The 21,080-nt window shown below is 44.5% G+C and overlaps 7 protein-coding genes across 7 annotated transcripts; 3 read left to right on the forward strand and 4 right to left on the reverse strand.

Annotated features, from left to right (window-relative positions):
* Positions 1 to 218: 218 nt before the first annotated feature.
* Positions 219 to 617, forward strand: K441DRAFT_734301 (uncharacterized protein; the record flags this gene model as incomplete). The annotated part of the gene is made up of 1 exon (XM_067654273.1): positions 219 to 617. The coding sequence occupies one exon, from the start codon at positions 222 to 224 to the stop codon at positions 615 to 617; it is 396 nt and encodes a 131-aa protein (XP_067499362.1).
* A 3,145-nt stretch (positions 618 to 3,762) lies between these two features.
* On the reverse strand, positions 3,763 to 3,930 carry K441DRAFT_582090 (uncharacterized protein; the record flags this gene model as incomplete). The annotated part of the gene is made up of 1 exon (XM_067644442.1): positions 3,763 to 3,930. A coding segment is annotated over one exon (168 nt), but the record flags the coding sequence as incomplete, so codon positions are not given.
* Positions 3,931 to 4,672: 742 nt separating this feature from the next.
* On the reverse strand, positions 4,673 to 6,607 carry K441DRAFT_582124 (putative GABA permease; the record flags this gene model as incomplete). Its single annotated transcript, XM_067644447.1, has 8 exons — positions 4,673 to 5,107; positions 5,161 to 5,486; positions 5,539 to 5,940; positions 5,996 to 6,064; positions 6,148 to 6,161; positions 6,217 to 6,330; positions 6,392 to 6,462; positions 6,521 to 6,607. 8 exons carry the CDS (start codon positions 6,605 to 6,607, stop codon positions 4,673 to 4,675), a joined length of 1,518 nt encoding a protein of 505 aa, XP_067499364.1.
* A 1,253-nt stretch (positions 6,608 to 7,860) lies between these two features.
* K441DRAFT_666971 (uncharacterized protein) lies at positions 7,861 to 9,320 on the forward strand. The gene is made up of 5 exons (XM_067649742.1): positions 7,861 to 7,956; positions 8,010 to 8,114; positions 8,169 to 8,393; positions 8,446 to 8,588; positions 8,648 to 9,320. Exons 1-5 carry the CDS (start codon positions 7,885 to 7,887, stop codon positions 9,156 to 9,158), a joined length of 1,056 nt encoding a protein of 351 aa, XP_067499365.1. The 5' UTR covers positions 7,861 to 7,884; the 3' UTR covers positions 9,159 to 9,320.
* A 578-nt stretch (positions 9,321 to 9,898) lies between these two features.
* K441DRAFT_666972 (putative cytochrome P450 monooxygenase) lies at positions 9,899 to 12,532 on the forward strand. Its single transcript, XM_067649743.1, has 5 exons — positions 9,899 to 10,014; positions 10,060 to 11,634; positions 11,785 to 11,927; positions 12,013 to 12,255; positions 12,307 to 12,532. The coding sequence occupies exons 2-4, from the start codon at positions 10,242 to 10,244 to the stop codon at positions 12,043 to 12,045; spliced, it is 1,569 nt and encodes a 522-aa protein (XP_067499366.1). The 5' UTR covers positions 9,899 to 10,014; positions 10,060 to 10,241; the 3' UTR covers positions 12,046 to 12,255; positions 12,307 to 12,532.
* Positions 12,128 to 13,394, reverse strand: K441DRAFT_666974 (uncharacterized protein). Its single transcript, XM_067649744.1, has 4 exons — positions 12,469 to 13,394; positions 12,266 to 12,414; positions 12,217 to 12,220; positions 12,128 to 12,161 (listed from the first exon to the last, which is right to left on the reverse strand). The coding sequence occupies exon 1, from the start codon at positions 13,357 to 13,359 to the stop codon at positions 12,484 to 12,486; it is 876 nt and encodes a 291-aa protein (XP_067499367.1). The 5' UTR covers positions 13,360 to 13,394; the 3' UTR covers positions 12,128 to 12,161; positions 12,217 to 12,220; positions 12,266 to 12,414; positions 12,469 to 12,483.
* A 1,059-nt stretch (positions 13,395 to 14,453) lies between these two features.
* Positions 14,454 to 15,603, reverse strand: K441DRAFT_666975 (NAD(P)-binding protein). The gene has a single exon (XM_067649745.1). It carries the CDS (start codon positions 15,431 to 15,433, stop codon positions 14,714 to 14,716), a length of 720 nt encoding a protein of 239 aa, XP_067499368.1. The 5' UTR covers positions 15,434 to 15,603; the 3' UTR covers positions 14,454 to 14,713.
* Between the last annotated feature and the right edge of the window lie 5,477 nt (positions 15,604 to 21,080).

Consider the following 21,080-nt stretch of genomic DNA (forward strand, 5'->3'; position numbering starts at 1 on the left):
AAATGTAAAGCCTTATACTTCATAAAACGTAATTAATGGTGTATTTATGCGTACGCATACAAATTTAGGTAGGGAGAGGTAGGTGCGGGCACCTCGCGTATTTCCATAGTGCCAACTTTTTTATCTATAGAGTAACAATTCCTGATGCTGTGACAATTCTTCTTGAGCACAATATCGATATTTTAGCTATCCGAGACAAGGATTCAACCACCCTTAGTCCTATGTTGAAATATATGGCTAGCCTCAAGATTCTAGTCTCCAAACTCCAGACATCGGAGTTGGAACTGCGTCCAGAGGATGCAAGCATACCCAATGCAATACTAGCAAACTCAACCTTGTCAGTGAGACTTCTTCTGGAATACGGCCTAGATGTCAATATGAAAGATGCGGGCGGGAAGAAACCACTAGACCTCGCCTTGGAACTCGCTAATCTAGAGATTCTGGAAAATTTATTAGACTTTCACGCTGAAGCAGGCCTAAAGTGGGATCATGCATCCGTATTCATCCAGAAATGGAGCAACGAGATTTGGTTCCACACCCTACTCTCCCAGCTCACTCCAGGGACGGCTCAGGGACTCTGTGGAACGTTTCTCTTCCGTAATAGAAAGTTGCGATGAGGAGACAACGTTTGTAGACGGCTCCCCCGACACTCCGTACTTGCAATTGGTCATCCCTCCACACCTACAAGAGATTCAAGGAATTATGATTCATATAGTGTCTCGCGACCAAGGTAAAAATATCCAAGTAGCCTCCAATCAAAAAGGATACTGTGGCTAATAGTTTATAAGGTTGGAGCGATCAATCCGATTAGTGGGGTGGTAGCTATATGGCCTCTTCTTCATGGTTCGAGCTCGGCGTTAAGCGGGCCTCTGGTCCAGCGCCTCAAGCTGAAAGGTTTCACATTTGTTTTAACGTCCATGGTAGTGATTCCTGGCATTTGCAAAGGCATATATGGGACGTTCAGAATCCGGCCAAACGAAAATGGCTCCGTACCTTGGCTCCTGGTGACACTTTACAGGTCTTTCCTAAAGCTCGATATGGGGGTTGGGAGAATCGTGTGCAGCCCATAAAGATCGTTCTATATGGGAACGAGACAGTCGAATAGTAGCCGATATCTATCACATATCGGGGGGGGGGGTCATTTGACGCGGTTATGACCGCGTTAATACGAGGTTAGGACCACCCCTGCTGATAACGCGCACGAACCCCCGCACGAGGTCGCGCAGCGACCGCCCCCGAGTACCCCTCGCACGCGATCTTGGGCGAAAAGGTACTTCAGACACTAGCGTAACTACCCTGATGCACGACTATCCTGTCTCCTTCTAATCATTTTCTAACAGAGCATATTCGTATCTTCTCTACGCAATAAAATTCACACCAACCAAAGCTAGCACCTCTCTCATACCAAAAGAAATCGGAGACTGTTGAATGTATTTCTCCATTAGGGATTATAATAGGAAACTTTCCACACGCATAGAACCCAAGGCGAATGTTCCTTTATCCCCACACTCGCCCTGTGCTTTCCATGCGTAAATTTCAGCCGTGCATTAGAGAATTAGTTCGCATCCGAGGCAGTATGGAATCCTACGTCTATCCGGACTAAGCGATCTAGATGGCACTAGCGGTAGGCTTGCCTGGTCTAGGTACCTCTTTTCACCACAAATTCATAAGCCATGTCCATAATCTGTGCGTTCGGTTGAGCCCCTTCTTTCAATGATATCTTTTTTAATCAACGCCCTCAAATTTTTTTCATTTTCAATTTTCAAAGGCCCAATACAGTGATGTATCAGCAGCAGCCAGCTTCACCCCCCCCTTTAGCGAGCGCTGCGAGATTTCAAATTCGCTACGCGCATCCAATCTCGCTTGATTGCGCGCCAGCTGTACATAGTAATTGTAGCGAAGCCATATGCTTGGCTGCAAGAACGTCGCGATCCCGCAGTGTCGTGATCTTCACCAGATATCGTGAGGTTTCCACCCGTATGATATTGCCAAATTCCATCGACCTCTCTGCAGAGACAGCGTTGTATTCGCGTTTGGCGGCCACAAGGGAGGCGTAGTTACGGGGGAGAAGGGGGAGAAGAGGAAGCGTACGTCTTCAATTTGATTCCCCTGGCCAACCAAGGCGTTTTCTCCAGGGCAACCAAAAGGTCCTTACGTGTGGCCACAGCCGTTCGCTACAGGTACTACGTACAGCTAGTGGCAATCAAGCGAGGTTGGATGCGCGTACGGAGGACGGCCCAGAAAGAGATTTCTCCTTCCTATTGGGAAAAGTGCGGTTTTAAGCGCCAAGACCTCACCAAAATCAACTCAATCAGCTTGATTGAAGCTTTTAATACTAGTATATTGTCTATATAGCTTCCAAAACGTGGTGTTTTAGTGTCTAGCATTTACCTGATTGACCTCATTCCACCGCACCTTATATTCTATAGGCTTTCGAGGTTTTCGAGGCCTTAGTTGCCTCTGTTGTTCTTGGCTCTCTACCTGGCTCTCTACCTAGCTCTCTACCTGGCTCTCTACCCGTTCGATTACCTGATTGCGATCGTCTCTTTAGAGTCTCTGGTTATAGAGCTGTCGATCTGCAATCAAGCCAGAGCCTTAAGTGTTTTAACGTCGATTTGGAACAACCAAATCAGCTAATTTTTGCCACTCTTCCTCAGTAATCTCCTCAATTTCCTCACGGCTCTGCGCAGGTAGGAAGAATTGTAGATAGGCGTCAGGCAGACTACAGTGATTGCGCAATATCTCGTAGCCCGTTTTAAGCACCTTAACGATCATAGAGAGCTTGCGATTGGCTTCCTTATGGAGCTGCTTCCGGCTTCGCTGCTTTTTATTTGCTCCCTCTCTATAATCGTTGCCTCCTTTAAGTTCTATAATCTTCTCAATATGGCGAGGGATCCTCTCAATCCACTACTGAATTCGCCACTGCTTAAGATCTTGCCAGGCTCTAAGCCAAGCCTTCTTTGCAGCTGCGCGGGAGGTAAGCGGGCCTCTTTTTGTAGTAATCCGTTTTAGGTAGCCCTAACAGGGCTTAATTATATTTAGATCAGGCGAATTACCTAGCTAAAGAAGACGTTGAATCTCGCAAGCGTCAAAGTAGGTTTAGTGAATCTTTGCAATATGAGTAGTAGCTTTGTCTTCCTGTATAATCGTATTAGGATTTAAGTATATAAGACTTTAGGCAAACGGAAGAAGTTTTGGTATTAAAATATTTGTTAGATATTGCCACTAGTTAATTCCACCTCCATCTAATCGAGTTAAAGCTCCGTACGACGCCGTAAACTTCCATTTAGTAGGAGCGCCGCCCATTTGCCTCTTATAACGTAGTTTGTATAGGCTCCTTTTAGTGGCTTAATTCTTCTTCTAGGTCTTATGTGCCTCTAGCTCTAGAGCTTAATTCCAGATCTTAATAATATATTTTAATTTGTTAAATTCCTTCTTTATTTAGGGCTTCTAAATATAGTAAGGGCCTTTAAAGTTGTATATAAAGTAACCCCAAAACATAAACTCGGAGTACCCCTTCCACCGCTCTTGTACGCAGCTGCGTACGTAGGCCTTATTCGATTGTTGCTATACTTAATAGCCCCCTCAACGGTGGCCTAAAATAATACTCGTCTTATCTGACTAAATTACAGCCTTCCAATCTTTTAACGTCTAATAACGATGAGCTAGTGTAAATCTATATCGTTTATTCTTTATAGCTGCAGTTAATCTAGGCTTCCTTATTAGCTTTATTTTACGGAAGCTGTGCTTTTTAAGTATAATTTAAACGGACGCCGTAGAGATACCTATTTCGCGAGCTATTTTTTTACTGCTTTTTTTACGCCCGTAACGATCGTATATAACGGCGTTTATAACTCTCTGCTTAATATTAGGGGTAATCTTTTTAGTACGCCCTGCGCGGGGCTTATCCTTAAGGTGGTTATTAAGGAGAACCCAATTTGCATTCTAACTATTCTCTACTACCTTTTTTACTAGGTTACCGATGTGCCTACCGTTAATCCCAGTAATTTGAGTGATTAGTTTTAGGGGTGTACCCAAAGCCTTTATTACTATGGCCTGCGCCCTCGTTGCAAGGCCGTAGTAAGGCATTTTGGGCTTAAAAATAGTAGGGAAAACAGTAGAAGGTATATAAAGGATATTATAAGCGATTAAGTGAGTAGATTCTATTAAAAGGTTGGTGTAGAGTTGCTTTTACAAAGCTCGAAGTCAAAAATTTGGCATATTTTGGTGGGGTCTTGGCACTAAAACCGCACTTTTCCCAAATAGGAAGGAGAAATCTCTTTCTGGGCCGTCCTCCGTAGCGAATTTGAAATCTCGCAGCGCTCGCTAAAGGGGGGGGTGAAGCTGGTCGTGAACATCACTGTAGTCTCGACTCAAGTCAGACAGTCTCAGAGGATGCGAACCATTTAAGCGATCTAAAACACTAAATCATTGTCACACCGTTACGGGAAATTTTCAAGACCCCGATTGTGAATATCATGAGATAATGCATTTAATTATCCTCGAAGCTGGAGTTGCTCAGTGCACTCACAGACATCCAAGTGCGTGAAAAGGTTATGTTTCACTATGTTCTGAGCCGAATAGCAGCACATCCTCCGCTCTATAAACAGGCCATCTCGCAGGTAAAATATCAAGTCGAATAGATCGCATTGCATCCTTCCTCCAAAAACCCCTAAATATCTCTGCGCACCAGCGTAACTGGTGGTGTATAAGTGTGTCGACCGAAAATAATATAATAGATAGTTGAAAACACAATCATTCCAGCATACATGACGATGGACCAGTTCATCGTGACCAGAGTAACGGGTGTGGCGGCTGGGAAAAAACTGAAGACATAGATGGGGGCTAGGAAGCAGAGGGCGAGCACGTTGACAAGGCCGCCGTAGCGACCGAGCGACCATCGACGGGGTGGGAGCGGCTGGCCGCGGATGCGCTTTAGCAGGACGCAGGAAATGATAATCATGTAGGATGTCAGCAGACTGGCAGTGGTGAGGGAGAGGATGGCGTTTAGGGCGGCGGTGGAGCCGATGTTGATGAGGGAGAGGCAGATTGTTACAAGAAGAGAAACAATGACGGCGTTGAGAGGGATGTTCCAACCGGGGGTGACCTGCATATGTCAGTAACGGACTAAATATGTGGGTGTGTGGACTGTTGGCTTACCCGAGCGACTGCAGAGGAGAACGGAACGCCGTTATCACGGGCAAATGACCACAGCTGGCGGGAGGCGGTAGCGATTTCAGAAATACAGCTCGAAGTGAGAGTAATAATAAGAATCGCTGTCATGACGTTTGTTCCAGAGTAGCTGCCGGTTACGTTGAAGAAGATCTGGATGAAGGGGTATCCGGTGGTAGAGGCGAGAATGCTGGCCTGGTCACCCATGGTGAAGCAGAGAGTGAGAACCATGATGAACCCAAGGATCGAGTTGAGCCCAACAGACCACATCATAGCTCGAGGCAAGGTCCTTCCGGCATCCTTAACTTCTTCGGCTATGAAACAGAATCAGCCTTCGTTTTCAGGTTGCTATCTAGGATGACTTACACATGTGCACCGCGCAGTCGAATCCCACCATTGAGATAATAGGACTGAGCAGCCCAATCATCACCGATACGCCAGTACTGCTCCATCCGCCATTGTTGGCAAACTCGGTAAAGACGGCCTTCGCATTGTTGCGTGGAGCAAGGACCCAGAGCGGGATAATAATGGCGAAAAGGCCCAAAACGTGGAGAACCAAGACGAGGCCTTCAACCAAAGGCAGCTTCTTAGCCAGAAAAGTATTAAAAAGAATAGAGAAGGTGGAAATGGCAATAACAAGCATGGTGCCATGCCAGCGCTGAAAGCTGTAGGTCGCTTCATTCAGGACGAGAAGGCCTTGGATGATGGTACCGGCTAAGAAAGCAATAGAGACAATAGCACCTTGCCACCCGGTAAAGCAGAGCCAGCCTATTTGAAAGCTGGTTAGATGAATTTGTTAAAATTATCGATCGCGTGATCTTACCAGTTAGAAAGCTCAGGTATTTCTGGCAGCTGCGTGGTGCGAACTCGGAAACCCAATGGTATTGGCCACCTAGATAAACATTTGGTAGTTAGCGTAGAGCTCAATGTTTTAAATCATGAATGAGATATTTTAGAAAATGCAGCTGTGCATACCAGAAGTAGGTGCCCTAGAAGCCGATTAGTGACAAAGAATACTACACGCTCATTAACTCGATTACTCACATCGAGGCCATTTCCGCAACACTCATATAAACCATGAAGAAACCAATGACGACTGCAATATAACCCCATACCAAACCCGCAGTACCGCCATCGGTCAATACAATACCAAGAGTACTGCATGTCGTACGTTAGCAAAGCTGCTGATATTCCATGAGATATGTTAGCTAACACTCACGTGATAATGACTTCCCAGGTACAGATAAGGGTACATCCAAAGCCCAAGATTGAGATGAAGCGGAAGTTGCGCTGTGACACGTCAGCAAGCAATACAACAAGCATTTGGATCGTCAGTAGAATATCTTACGCGCAGCTCCTGGACTCTGCCCAAGGCGGACATGTCCTGTCGATCAGCGACAGTGCCCTGCCATTTTTTGGCAACCGGAGCATTCATTTCATAGCTATCTTCCTCATCATGAGCGAAGGCAGTCTCAATGGGACCCGACTTGTCGTCCATGGCGTTCTCAATTGAAGTGTTCGACATAGTTGAAGACGGAAGATGGAAGGAATGGAGGGCGCAATGAAGAAAAGGAAGAACAGCGCAGCAGGGGGGGAAATGTCAAATGGTGGGGGAGCCAATTGCCAAACTGCCACTGGGGTACCTGCCATGATCGATATAAGCCGACCAAGAGGTCGAAGGTATGCGGGCTGGACCCAAAAGCCCGGGGCACTCTGCAGTTCGACGTATCAGGGAGTGAATTGGATGCCTCTAGCGCACAGTAGTGTGTTCCTGGATGCATGAGAATAGCATATACGAAACCGCTATGACTTCGCTCAGTTGTCCAAGTGCTCTGCAATAGCGGTGGCCGTCTCCCGCGGCGGTGGGATTCCACTGGAAACGTTCGGTTCCTCTGGTATGGCAAAGCAGTTGCTGGCATAAGCGAATGCTGCGGCTGAAGCACATCTCAACTGGTGGTAGTGGCCTGCCCGCTTCTGGTTTGGTGCAAGAAAACCCTCGCCAGTCAAGCAGGGGCCCCCCACACCAATTGCAAAGTTGTGGCCCCGTGGCGGAAGCTTCCTCGTTCTTCGAGCCGTGAGCCGTCCATGGGAACAGGCCTAGCCCGAATGGTGTTCATAGCGTTTACCGCACGGCTGGCCCCTGGTTCTGTCATCAGTGGCGATGGGTAACACGTACGGGGCAGACGCCCTCCCTGCTAGTATGTTAGCAGAATAATACAGCCCAACCATTTCGCAAGGGCTCGCTTATTTTAAAAACATTCTAGCAGGGGGGCGTCTGCCCGTTCGTGGTACCCCCTTGTAGCGTTATCTCAACATCGCGCTTCATGCTCCCCTATCAGAGTAAGGGTGCATGCTTCCTGCGTGCCAAACCGTCCACTCGCAAGGATCCAACCCACTCTCACCATAGCAAAAGCAAAGTATCTCCAGGACAATGGGCGTGCTTCACACTGCTCTTGGGTAGCGATGGGTGCATCCCGTGTTATCCCTCAAAATGTCCTTTTATTTGTATTCATATAGGTATTCTTTTCCAGATCGGCGCCTCGTCTTTGAATTTCCTTGAGATTGTTTGTTGCGACTGTCGCTATGTCGGCACCTACTGGGCTTCCTGCAGGTTACTCGCCTCCATCGTCAATTGTATCAGCAGATGACCATTCTGCGTGGATCACAATTACGGCCGCGCTGGGTCTTTGTTGTATCATACTATGTCTGATCATGCGACTTTACGTGCGAACCCGGATCAATCCACCGTTTGGCTGGGACGACGGTTCTCTCGTTGCTGCTACGGTACTTCTCAGAGAACTTCCATTAGGCTTAGCTGCAGCGTTGACCTCGTTTAGACAAGTTCTGTTGTTCAATCTGCAGTTGTGTTCCTGCAAGTCTCCCAATCGTTCGGCAAGTCTCTCGATCTGATCAGCGCACAAGGCCTTATCAGTGTGCAAAAGGTGGTGTCTTTTAGGTCATTTTGTTTGTAAACCAAAATTCCTAATTTTTTTTAGACTGCCTACGTCAACGATATTCTGTTTTTGCTTAGCATGTGTCTTTCGAAGGCCTGCATAGCCTTGTTATTCATGCGATTATCACCCGGAAAAAATCATATTAGGGCCTCCAAGATCGCCCTGATATCGTCGATCGTGTGGGCCATAGTGTCGATTTTCATGGTGGCCTTGAAATGCAACTTGTCCCACCCTTGGGTGGAGTATAACCAGAAATGTACCAACCTGGTGAGTATTCTACACTCTACCAAATAAAAACATTTTGCTAATATGCTCGCAGTTTGTACGATGGCAACTCATCACTGCCTTCGATATAATAATCGAAGTGTTGTTGTTCTCGATGTCTATATACCTGGTCAAAGACCTCCAGATGTCGCGAAAGAACAAATCGGCAGTTATTACGGCATTTGGATTCCGTTTACCGTAAGTATCTATGGAATGCTCCCATATTCTCTAATCACCCTTCTAACTGGACAAACCAGAGTCATAGCCTTCGCAGTTCTTCGACTCCGTTACATTGGCATCCGCATCAATTCGCCCAACCCCACACTTGAAGGTACCATCGCCCTCATCTGGACCCAAGTTGAGCTAGACTACAGCGTCATGGCATGTACAATACCCTGCCTTAAGCCTTTCATGATTGCTGTCAGTACGAACTATGGCTCCATTGCTCCTACCAAATCCACAATCAATGGAAGCAATGGACTATCTGGGGACCGCTCCAAAGGCAGTTTTGCCCTCACGTCTGTTAGTCGCTCAAAGACCAAAAGTCCAATGTCTACAGACCTAGGAGAGTCAAGGCTCCGAATGGACAAGGTGTTTAATTCGACTAGCGTAACATACAACGGGCAACCTGATCAACACAGCGTCGGGAGCAGTGACAGCACCAGAATGATCATCAAGAAGGAGACGGAATGGTCAATTGAGAGGGAAGTCGCTAAGACGCCCCGCGTGGGGGCGCCAGACGTTGAGGTAGTAGCGGTTCATGGTTGATTGCACCTCGTTGTATCATAGTAAATGTATGGCTTCGCGCTGGGGTTCTGACAGTTCAGAGCGGCGTTCAAGGGAAATGATTGTGTTATCGGAGGGTCAGACATGAATTGTAAAATTATTTAGCACTTAGAACTAGACAATCGAGACTCTAGAACGTGGCCGTTTTGCGTGTCTCATTGGATATTCCCGTACATTGCGTAATGTGCGTAATGCCCCAGTTGCAGAACGAATTCCTGACCCTCGGCTCTTAGTGGAGGACTATTACGGTTTGGTCTGCAAAGCAAAGAAAACGAGCCACTCAATTCATTGGAGTCCGTGTTCGCACCAACCCTTCGTCTCTGTTAGTTTATGGTGTTCTTCTGGAAATTACTTCTGCTAACCCGGCAATATCGATCCGTGGGGTCTGAACCCCTGGACAAAATTCCCGAATGCGTTAGTCTCAGTGGGATTTTGTAACGCCAAGAACCTTAGACTCTTCTTACAGGCAAGCACGACGCACTATGACGACAACAAAAGCAACCGTCCAAGCAACCGTCCAGAGTTCCTGGCGAATGGCTCACATATGTCCCGTTGTCCCGGAAGCTACTCGTTATCCGTGATACGGCTGCTGAAACTAACTGGCTGACCCAATCATGCCAGCTTTGACGCATTTATTGCGTAAGCCATTCCAGGACCCTGAACTTAAAAGAAAATCCCCTCCCGTCTGTTTTCCGTTCAGGTTCCCGAGGCGAGACGGGTTAAATAGTGGCGTCCCGTATGCGAACCTGCGAACCATCTCTATTGGCCAATCAGACTGCACAGGGTTTCAGCTATCAATTTATGCAGCGACGATCGTTGAACTCCAGCGCTTCTGCAGTGAGCTCCGGAAATTGCAATGGCTTTCCAGAATTGACGGTTACAGATACCCCGCCTTCGGCCGCTCTGGGGCCCCCGGCCTTGTCTTTGCAGCGGCGAATAATTGTTCCATTTCAAAAATCATGCATGGCTGAGAGAAGGAAATCCTTGCTGCATCACTAACGTTTTATCGGTAGCGGTGAAATATAGCCATCATGTCAATTGATTGTGGTTCTCCGTATTTCCAGAATGGCTGTTTCAGTTCTTGTTGTCTGCGCAGCAGTATCATTACTGTCCCTGACAATCTACCACTATGTCGTTGTCCCTGCATTCCTTTCTCCTCTCTCAAAAATTCCTAATGCCCATTTTACGTCTTCATGGTTACCGACATGGATCTGGTGGAAACGTCGGATTAGCCGCGAGGTCCGTTCCATCTATGCCGCCCATCAGGAACATGGCCCTATAGTGCGGCTTGCTCCCAATGAGCTCAGTGTCTGTTCGCTCGAGGGTCTACGCCAGATATACACAGCCGGCTTTGAGAGGACCCCGTGGTACACAGGGTTCATGAACTTCAATGTTCCTAACATGGTCAGTATGCTAGAACACAAACCGCATTCAATTCAGAAGCGTATGGTCTCAAATGTGTACTCGAAATCATTCCTGCAAAATTCCCCTGATTTGCAGGTAGCATGCGGAGTGATTCTCTCTGAGAAACTTCTTCCCGTCCTTTTTTCTGCTGCCCAGAGAGATGAATCGATAAATGTGCTCCCGCTGGCCCAAGGAGCGGGCATGGACTTCATGTCCTCGTACCTCTTTGGCATTACAAACGCAACCGACTTCATTCGTGACATTCCAGCCCGGCAGAAGTATTTCGACACCTACCACACCAAGGCTCACAAGCTCCCTGGCTTTCAGCAAGCAACTGCGGAATTGGAATCGTACTGTCTTTCTCGTTGTGTAGCTGCAGAGAAACTGACCCAAAATCTCTCCAACACTTCAGCTACCACACCACGCACTAGCCCTGTTGTTTACGCTAAAATGCACTCGATGCTGTCCAGCAGCAAATTTCCTGAAATGCCCAGAACCCCCGAAGCAAAGCGCCTCCACGTCGCCTCCGAAATGCTGGACCACCTGCTCGGGGGCCACGAAACCTCCGCCATCACCGTCACCTACATTCTGTGGGAGCTATCGCGTCGACCAGCGCTGCAATCTGCTCTACGGGCTGAAGTGCTCACACTCTCGCCGCCCCTGACGTTCCCATTACAACAAACCTCAGGCGGAGAACCGCACACTCCGCTCCTGCCCCGGCCTCAGGACATCGATAACCTGCCGCTACTGAACGCCATCATATACGAGGTGCTTCGACTATACCCGGCAGTACCGTCGCTCCAGCCGCGGGTCACGCCACCGGGCGGCGTCACAATTGAGGGCTATCCGAACATTCCCGGGGGAGTCAAGGTCGGCGCATCGGCGTACTGCATGCATCGGAACGAGGAGGCATTTCCGGAGGCAGAGAAATTCAAGCCGGAGAGGTGGATGCAGGGCGAGAACGGCTATGGAGGGACTGAAGCGATGAGGCGTTGGTTTTGGACATTTGGGAGTGGAGGTAAGATGTGTGTTGGCAACAATTTTGCTTTGCAAGGTATGCACCTTTTCTCTCCTGCCCCCAAACTTGCCTCGATACTCTTAAAATCGCAGAGTGACACGCTTGGATTGCTACACATTTCTTCCTCCTACTCCTACTCCTACCTCAACGGGGGGTTCGTAGTGACCACGGCTGACCGCAAACTAGTGTTAAAACTCATAACGGCATCCATCTACGCGAATTTTACGACCACCATTATCGACGACGAGGGCATTGAGCAAGCAGATTCTTATATTGCTGGGCCTGTGAGTGGAAAGCTGGTCTTGAAGTTTCACGAAATCATGCCTCAGGTACGTCCTGCTTTGAAGACTCAATAACATGAATATCTGATAGTGGAGATTCCTGTGTCTTGATTCACGCTCATGGTAGTGTTAGGTATCGCACTCTGCTATGGAGAAGACTGTTTGAGAAGTGCAGCCGGGCTCGAAACCCTACCGCGGAATGGGACTTTCCTTTTAACAGGCTGGATAATAATTCTCGTCTCGGCGTCGTTCACCTTCTAAAGATATTATTCGTCGCGCGTAATCCCTGTATATGTGTCACGAAGAGAAAGATGCATAGGTAGAAACTCCACGACATTTCTGTTACATTATGGCCTAATGAATCATATAATGAAAGGTACTCTTACTTGTCACACCTTTAGCCTTGAGGCAGCTAATTTGAGAGCAGTTGGGGAATAAGGGGAGGCGAAGAAACTGCGCCAAAGCCGAGAAGAGGGGCCGCTGATCCATAAAATCACGTTTTCCAGCTACCCTGTTTCCCAATCCCCAAATTCGACTGTGTGCTGTCAGTTAAAAATGAATAAGCGCATCGTGAGCCTCTCACCCTCACCCTTCCTATGCCATCTTAAAGGTTCTGGGCTGTGGCTATGGTCGTGGCCCATGTTTCTAGTTCGGCCGCGCTCAATGAGACGTTCCGCTCTGGGGCTATTGGAGGGCGTCGCATGATCCCGGCGAAAGGCAATACAAATGGCGCACCAGTGATGGTCGGGGGTGTTGACCTAAGGTCAATCGTCGCAGATGCCGTACACATTGCGAGACTTCGGGCTCCGGGTGGCGTAGACCTTGTTACTCTACCAGGGGCGGCGACAAGCTCGTATTTTTCAAGGTGGAAGGTACGTTCAGGTCTTTTGAATGAAACCAGAACTACTAAAGTAGTATCATTCGGGGGCAACTGGGCAGAGAGCCACCACTGCGCGTCAACATGCAGATGCGCCAAAGACTCTGACCAACCAGCCTCAATGACTATGGCGGGCCGTGGCTGGGGACCGACAGGTGCTAATGCGCTATCCGCTTCTTTGAATGAATTATTTGAGCGGTGTTGGTACCGGGCTGATCCCAAGTCGACGAAATGTTCATTACCCCGAAGGCCCATGAGCGCCATATCTCTTTGTATGATGATCAATAGGCCCCTGTGCATCATTTCATGCACTGGGCCCACCATTTTCACAATTAATTTACTATCATCGAGTTGCAAACGAATTGGGTAACGGAGTTGGTCGATGTATTTCAGTTTTGAACAGTCGAAGCCTCGAAAAACGATCCACAGCTGCGTGTCATCACCACCGTCATGAGCTCGTAGACGGTCTGTAACGGCCTTTTTGAAATTGGCAATGCTGAATGGTAGTACTTCGTTTTGCTCGAGTCCTGTTGCGGGTGGAATTTTAAGAGTGCCGAGCTTGAACACTGGTGGTTCAGTAGTTGATGAAGCTGGAGGAGTCATGATGAGCTAGAATTTCCAGAAGGCGGTATCTGGTGTTTAGGAAGGAGTGCGAAAGCTCGGCTAGCGTTAAAATATTCTCGCTTGCAGAACCTGGCGATTATGTAAGTAAGAATGCCTCGCATATGCAAAGCGGGTACCTGCATGTCATTAACAGCCTCAATAATCTTGCTCTGTGCAGTACGCTTGAGCTCGTCGTCGCGTTTGATGCAGTTCGGCAGGCGTGGTATCTGACCTGCTACATACCACCTCACATCCTCTTCGCTGGCTCGCACCTCTAGCGTAGGGATCGAGCAAACATTTTGCATTATTTCGGGGAGGTAAACGTCAGGCGCATGTCTCTTCTCACCGGCTCCTGAACATTCCGACCAATACTTTCCACCACACCAATCTACACAAAACTCTAACTAAACTCACGAACCTAGCTCAGCTCATCCCAAATTAGCCACAACGAAACTCACTCCAGCCATGGACCTGCTACCTGTCTTCATCGTACTCGCAGCCGTGGCCATCGCTAGCCCGACGAAAGGGCCACAACCTTACGATGATCCTTGCGATAACTGCGACAGGGCCATAGCCTAGAGGCTGCATGCGCAGTATTGTACGTAGCATATACAACGGATATTAAAAAAAAAACTGCGGCAGGGGCTTCCGCTTATGTCTTGGTGTATGCCTTCTCTATCACGCTACACTGTCTAGCTAGGATGAGCGCTCTGGCATGATTTACGTAAGAAATGTACTACTGGAGTTGTTGAAGCTAGATGCCTTCGCGAGTGCAGGGTGGACATGCGGTTGAGGCCGATTGCAACTTTGCGCTCCGGATTTTTTAGGATTGAGCGGGTTTAGATGAGAGAGTTTTAGGGTTAGTTGAGTTTGACTTATGATGGCAGTGCCAGGAGGAATGCGGCTTCATTAATATCGATTGTTGCACCGAATGTTGAAGTATCAACAAGTTAGACCTGCTTCCTGATGAGTCTCTTGTGTGGAGTGCCTGGATCCGGTACTGGGTTAGTGAATTAAGAGGACGAAGGCACCGAGGCAGGTCATACGGCCGCTATGGTATTCGAGGAATGGGCTGAGATGTTCGGAAGCATCTGTGTTCTTACTGAGAGCTTTCTCTTCTCAAAAATAGTATGGATAATTCTATGACTCTAGTACATTTTAGAGTAAATATTGGGGGTTTACGCCATACACGCCCGAAAGTTGTCTTCCAATTCTAGCGTTTCTCAACCCTCTTTTTCCAACCCTCTTCATATCGAAAACATACCTCTATATCGCCATTCTCCTTGAGAACCCTATTATCATTCCCAGCCCACCCCCTCCCAAAAACTCCTCCCCCTCCATCTCCACCTCCACCTCACCACCCAATATCCTTTCCCCACCGATCTACAAACCGCCCCGAATCTTCCCTCCCCAATCTCCCAACCAACGCCACCATCTCCCTCACGCTCTCGTCCGCCCCAATCGCCCCTTCCTCCTTCCACTCCACCAAGCCCGTCTCCACCCTCCCCGGGTGGACAAGCACAAACATGACCTCGGGCACATCGATGCTGAGGCTCTTGACCACGGCATTCAGCGCCGCCTTCGACGCACGGTACGCGTAGCCGCCGCCTGTGGAATTGTACGACACCGAGCCCATGCGCGACGACATGACGACAGCTCTAGGCGCGGCGGCGAGACGCAGGTTCGGCAGGAGCATCCGAATAAGCACGAACGCCCCAAGCGTATTGATCTCGAATGCAGCCCTCATTGTCTCCCGGTCCGTGACCTCGATCGTCTCCGCGCGCGCCGCGTCCCCGGGATGGCTCTGTGCGAGCTCGGGCACCAGCCCGCGCACGCCGGCACTGTGGATGAGGAGGTCGATTGGCACGTCTTTGAGTTTCCGGGACAGGGATGCGAGGGAGGGCTCGGAGGTGATGTCGAGGGTGTGCGTGGTTAGGCGCGCCGCGCAGGTGGGGAGAGGTTGGATCGGGGAGCGATCTAGTGCAAGGAGGGAGTTGGAGGGGTCGGCGGCGTAGTGGGCGAGGAAGGCAGCGCCGAGACCGGATGCCGCACCTGTTATCAGGATTGTGGGCATTGGGATAAGTACTCTCTTTCTCTATCTCGAGGGTTAATTGAGGAGGAGTGAGTGATCAGCAGCATGGCAGCTGGGAGAGGAGCTACGAAGGAATTTGACGTCCCATTCTAGTTATAGCCCTGGACTACTGGAGCGAAAATAAGGGAGAGAAGGGGGGCGTAAAGATTCCCATCTCGGGCATGCAAGATAAGCTTTGCGTTAAGGTTGCAGTAGCGCCAAGCCACGTTCCCTGGGACAGCGCTCCCCTCGAATCGTCAAGTCACCCACTTTATCAAATATCGTCCAACTTTGTTAATTTAACGTAACGTGTCCCGCCTCATTGTCGCCAAATGGCCAAAAAGACAGCAGCACTCGCGAATCTATCGCGACTGTGGCGGGACCTAATATATATACTCTTACAATAATAATATTATATATTAATGTCAGGTAAAACTAGAGTGGATACTTAGTAGAGAGACTAAATTATAGAATAACGAAAAACTATTAGGAGCAATATTACGAAAGGACAAGGATAGGAGAATTAGATATAATTATCTAAAGATTGTAGCAATGTAAAAGAACTAGATCTACGAAATACTAGAGACTACCGTTATAGTATAGCTTTTTATTTATAAACGGATAGGTAAGCGGAACGCTAAAACTAGGAACTATGGTCTTACCTATAAATATATTTAAACTACTGATAAGATAATTAGTGTAAGCTACTTCCGTACGCGGAATACGCTTATAATTTAATGCAATATTTATTACATTAGTATACTCTAATCTATATTACCTATAGTGTTTAACTATTTAGGTTTAATAGTATACCTAAAAATTACTAGCTAAGACCGTATAATTAATTATAGGACGCTATTAGGAAGTTTAAGGATATCTGCTAGAGAGTATTGTTAGCGACTTAGTCAATCGAGGCACGAGCACGGCAAAAGGGTCGCGTAAGCCTGTACAATTGGATTGTCTATAAACGAGGATCTAAAGCTAAAGAAAGAAAAGGAGACGGAGGGTGGCGCCACTTAACGTTATATATAATCCTCTAGTTACGTAACGGCAATTGTCTAAAACTATCTAAAACTATCTACAATTGTCCGCCACAATTCACTAATATCTACTAGTTTCCACTAGCGCCGTAACATTACCCCCCCCTCTAAAAAGCCTACCCTTAGGCTTTGTATATCCGTAGGGTATTCTTATCTTTATACTTAATAGGTAGCTTATTATCTTCGCTATTTTAGCACTCTATTTACTTATTAAGGTACTTTAGGGGCTTAAGTTTATTAGGGTAACGGCTATAAAACTTTTAAAGCTTATAGGGACTACCTATAAAGTTCTATATAGGGTACTAAGTAGGGTTTAGGTTATACCCTTTCTAACTAATATAATATTTTAACATTCCCCTTATAAGCTTATAGGCTAGTATTTTCTTAATTTCCTATTTATTGTCGCTATTAACTTAAATTGGTAGGGGAGGTTTATTCTTTTATTTAGGTAATAGGTCGTTTACGGCTTTTTATAGTTTATTTAGAGAGAAAATAGGGTAAACCTTAATTAAATCTAGGAGCTTTATTTTATATAAGTTGACTATTTTCTTAAAAACCTTATATAGTCCTGCTATTTAATAGCTTAGCTTATAGCTAGGTCGTTCCGTTTTTTAGTTTTTTATTATAACCTAGACTATATCTCCTACAGTAAAGTTAGGCTCTTGCCTATACTTATTCGCCTACTATTATATTAATTTTTAGGCCTTTTTTAAATTTGTATAAGCTACCGTCTAAGCTTCTTTTAAGCGCTTAGCGTACTGCCGTACTTCCTTATAAGATAGTTATTCGTATATAGTTTAGGGTTCTTCTAGTCTTCCTAGTTAAAGCTTATATAGGGTAAGTAGCCTATTTTTAGTTAAATAGAGACAAATCCTATAGAGTTATAGGGTAGGGTCGCTTGGGCGTAGTCTTTTAGGGATAGTAGTTTAGCCTAGTTATCTTAAAAGTAGTTAATAAAGGGCTAAAGTCTCTAATCTAAGTATTAATTTATAATTTCTGTCTAACTATCTATTTAGGGGTAGTATACTATAACTTACTAAAGTAGTTAACTAGAATTATAACCATATTATATCCGTTATAGTCTATAGGTAGCTTATAGAAGTCTATAAAGGTATACTGCTAGGGGCGTTCTAGTATTAAGAGTGGTTTTAATAGTCCTAGGGTTTTATCTTATAGGATTATAGATCTATAACAGCTGTCGTAGTTCTATATATAACGGTTAATATCTATAACTATTCTAGGCTAGTAGTAGCGGTCACTAATAATCTTACGGGCTTTATTTTTTTTTAGGGTAGGCCATAGAGACCTAGGTATAAGCTTTGGTAATAAGCCGGGTCTATAAGTTCTATTTCTTAGCTACTACTAACCGTTCCTAGTACTTAAGTAGTCCGTTTAAGAGACTATAGGCTAGTAACGTTCTTTACCCTTTTATAGTACTCCTATAGAAAGGGGGTTATTTAGTTAGCCTATAGTAGTTTATTAATAAAGTTAAGTTTAAAGGAGTTAATAGAATATATCTTAGCACTTAAGGAGTCTATGCTTAGTTCTGCCCGTATCTAGGGGTTAAGGTATTTTAGTTATAGTAGCGTTTAGATCTATAATAAGGTCTTTATAGCCGTCTGGTTATTTAGGTTTTATTCGCGCCTTATAAGAGCGTCTACACGGTTTATAGCGCCTAGTCTATATATAATTAAGAAGTTAAATTAAGATAGGATATCCGCTTAGCGTACCTGCTAAGCTGTAAGGGCCTTAGTTATTATAAAGTATTCTAGGGCCTTATAATCTAAAACTACCTTAACAGGCTTTAGGGTCCCCTTTAGCTATATACGCTAGTGCTAAAAGCTAAAGATAATAGCTAGCATTTCTTTATTATAGATATAGTAGTTTAGCTTAGCCTTTATTATAGTCTTTAAATAGTATATAATAGGGTGCTATTTTTTATCCAGTTGCTTTTAGGAAAAAATACTAGCTATTGCACTATTTAAGGCATTAGTTTCTAGTATTAAGGGCTATTTTAGGTTAAAATAGGCAAGTAGGGGAGCTAATACTACCTGTTTTTTAAGCTTATTAAAGGCCTGCCTATATATATCGTTAAAGTAAAAGGGCTGGTCTTTTCTAGTAAGACGGTTAAGAGGCTAGGCGATCCTACTATAGTTCTTAATAAAGTATTAGTAGAAGTTGCAAAACCTAAAAATAATTACACCCCCTTTACGGTCCGTGGGGTGCCTATTAGTTAATTATAGCCGTTTTTTCTAGGTTAGCTTTAATTCCGTCTATACTAATAATAAACCCTAGATACTTTATACGCTTAATACTAAACTCTAACTTCTTAATATTAACTTAGAGGCTAGCCTTATAGAGCCGTTATAGAACTTTATAAATATACTCCTTATATTCTAGCTTATTCTAGGAGTAGATTATAATATTATCTAAATAAGCCGTATAGAAGTTGTTAAGGTAGTGAAAGAGTATATTATTTATATACCACTAGTATATAGCTAGTCCGTTAGTTAGTCTAAAAGGGAGTATCTTATATTTATATATTCCGTAATAGGTCTAAAATATAATAAAATTCTTAAACCTAGGGTTTATTCTAATTTAGTAGAAGGCCTAGCGGATATTAAGCTTTATAAAGACCTTAGCTCTACTTATTTAGGCTAAAGTTTTATTAAATAGGGGTAGCGAATAGTAGTCCTTACAAGTTACATTATTTAGCTTATAGTAGTTAATATAAAAGCGGAGTCCTCTATTTAGCTTTTTAATAAAGAGAATAGGTAAGGGCTTAGCTAGGCTTAATAAAGCCCTTATTTAGGCTAATAATAATAATAATAATAATAATAATAATTCATTGCTTAACGTCCGATTTAGATCCCTATTAGGCCTACGCGGACTACTCCTTATATATATATATAGGGAGAAAACTCTATTTAAGAAAACCCTATAATCTATCTCCCTACCTTTTAGGACTTGCCTATAAAGCACCTGCGAAGCGCCTATAAGTCACCTATAGTGCTCCTACTACCTTACTTTTCAACCTCCTTAGGAATTACTGCTGCCGTAATAAGCCTACGGATGCGCTAATATTGTATACTTTACTCTACTACTATAGAGTTATTAGGGGGCGCCCATTACTCGCCCCCCTACCCTTTATTACTATTTCCCTTATAACCCAGAACTGGTTTAGTATATTTTAGCTAATAAGCTACTAGGTAACCGCCTTAAGGCCTTTTTATATTAAGAGTAGTATATTATAGTTCTTTATACTAGCTACTAAGAATATTACTTCTTAGTTAATGCGTAAGGGGTATAACAGTATTACGTATTTTAGTATCTGTTTTAGCTAGCTATATTTATATCTTAGGCTACCTACTAGAACACCCACCTAGTAGAGCCAGTCTTTTANTCCTATTATTCCTATTTTTAAGAGTATTACTATTATATTTTCTGCCTTTATTAGTCCTTCTTAGAGCCCTAAAGTATTTACCCCCTATAACATTAACTATACTACAGCTTAGGTTTATTTTACCTTAGTTAGCCTCTATACCTTTAACTCCTATATACCTTTTTAGCGTTAGTCTAACCAGTATTATATTATAGTAGATAGTTTCCTCCAGTTATTATTACTTATTAACTTTTGTACTTATATTACCTATATACCTAGCCCAATAACGAGCCTATTGTAGTTCTTGCTACAAGGTTCCGTTATATAATTACTACCTAGTTACGGTATTAAATATAGAAAGTTAAATAATATGCCACTAAAAGCACTAGCTATAACGCTATTGACGGCGGCAACTACTTTAAGGTTAAGTAACGATACTAGTATAGCAGATACTAACTTACAGTAACCTATAACGGTTAGATAATTATAAGAGATAGTTAACTAGCTAATAGAAAATAATATAATATTAGAAAATAGAATTAATGGGATCGGAGCAGTAAAGATTAAGTTACTATTAATTAAAAAGTACTTAGGAGAAAGATTAAAGCTTAAGGGGTTTCTTACCTAAATGCATTTTAAAGTTATATAAAAAGGAGGTAAGCTACTAATACCTATGGATTAAATAGCATATATAGGACTATTCCTATTAGGAAGGGCACTTAAATAGTTTAAGTTTTACCTTACGGAGATATAAGCGAATGGCATAATAACCACTAATTAAGATATTTAATTTATGTTTTTAAGCTAGAAAGTGTTTATAGAGCGACTTATATAAATATTTAAAGACCTAGAATTAATAACTATAGTAGAAAGAAAACTCTAAGACATTATATAATAAACCTTAGTAATTAAGTATATAACGTAGTTCTAGATATTAGTAATATAAGTAAAGTGGAATAATAAGGCGCTTATAGCATAGTATAAATAGGGACTTAAAGCTAAAGTCTAGGATATAATTATCCTAATAGAAGATATAGATACCCTAAGGGAACTAATAGATTAAGCGATTAAGATTAATAATTAGATCTACTAAAGGGAATAGGCTAAGAGAGGCTAGGATAGAGTTCTATAGTTATATAAGGCGTAGAGTATATAACGACTAAAGCTAAGTTAGAAACTATAGTATAGCGTAAAGCTAATAGACCTAAGTAGTACTAGAGAAGCCTAT

The sequence above is a fragment of the Cenococcum geophilum genome (assembly GCF_001692895.1).
Source record: "Cenococcum geophilum 1.58 unplaced genomic scaffold K441scaffold_52, whole genome shotgun sequence".
Taxonomy (NCBI): Eukaryota; Fungi; Ascomycota; class Dothideomycetes; order Gloniales; family Gloniaceae; genus Cenococcum; species Cenococcum geophilum.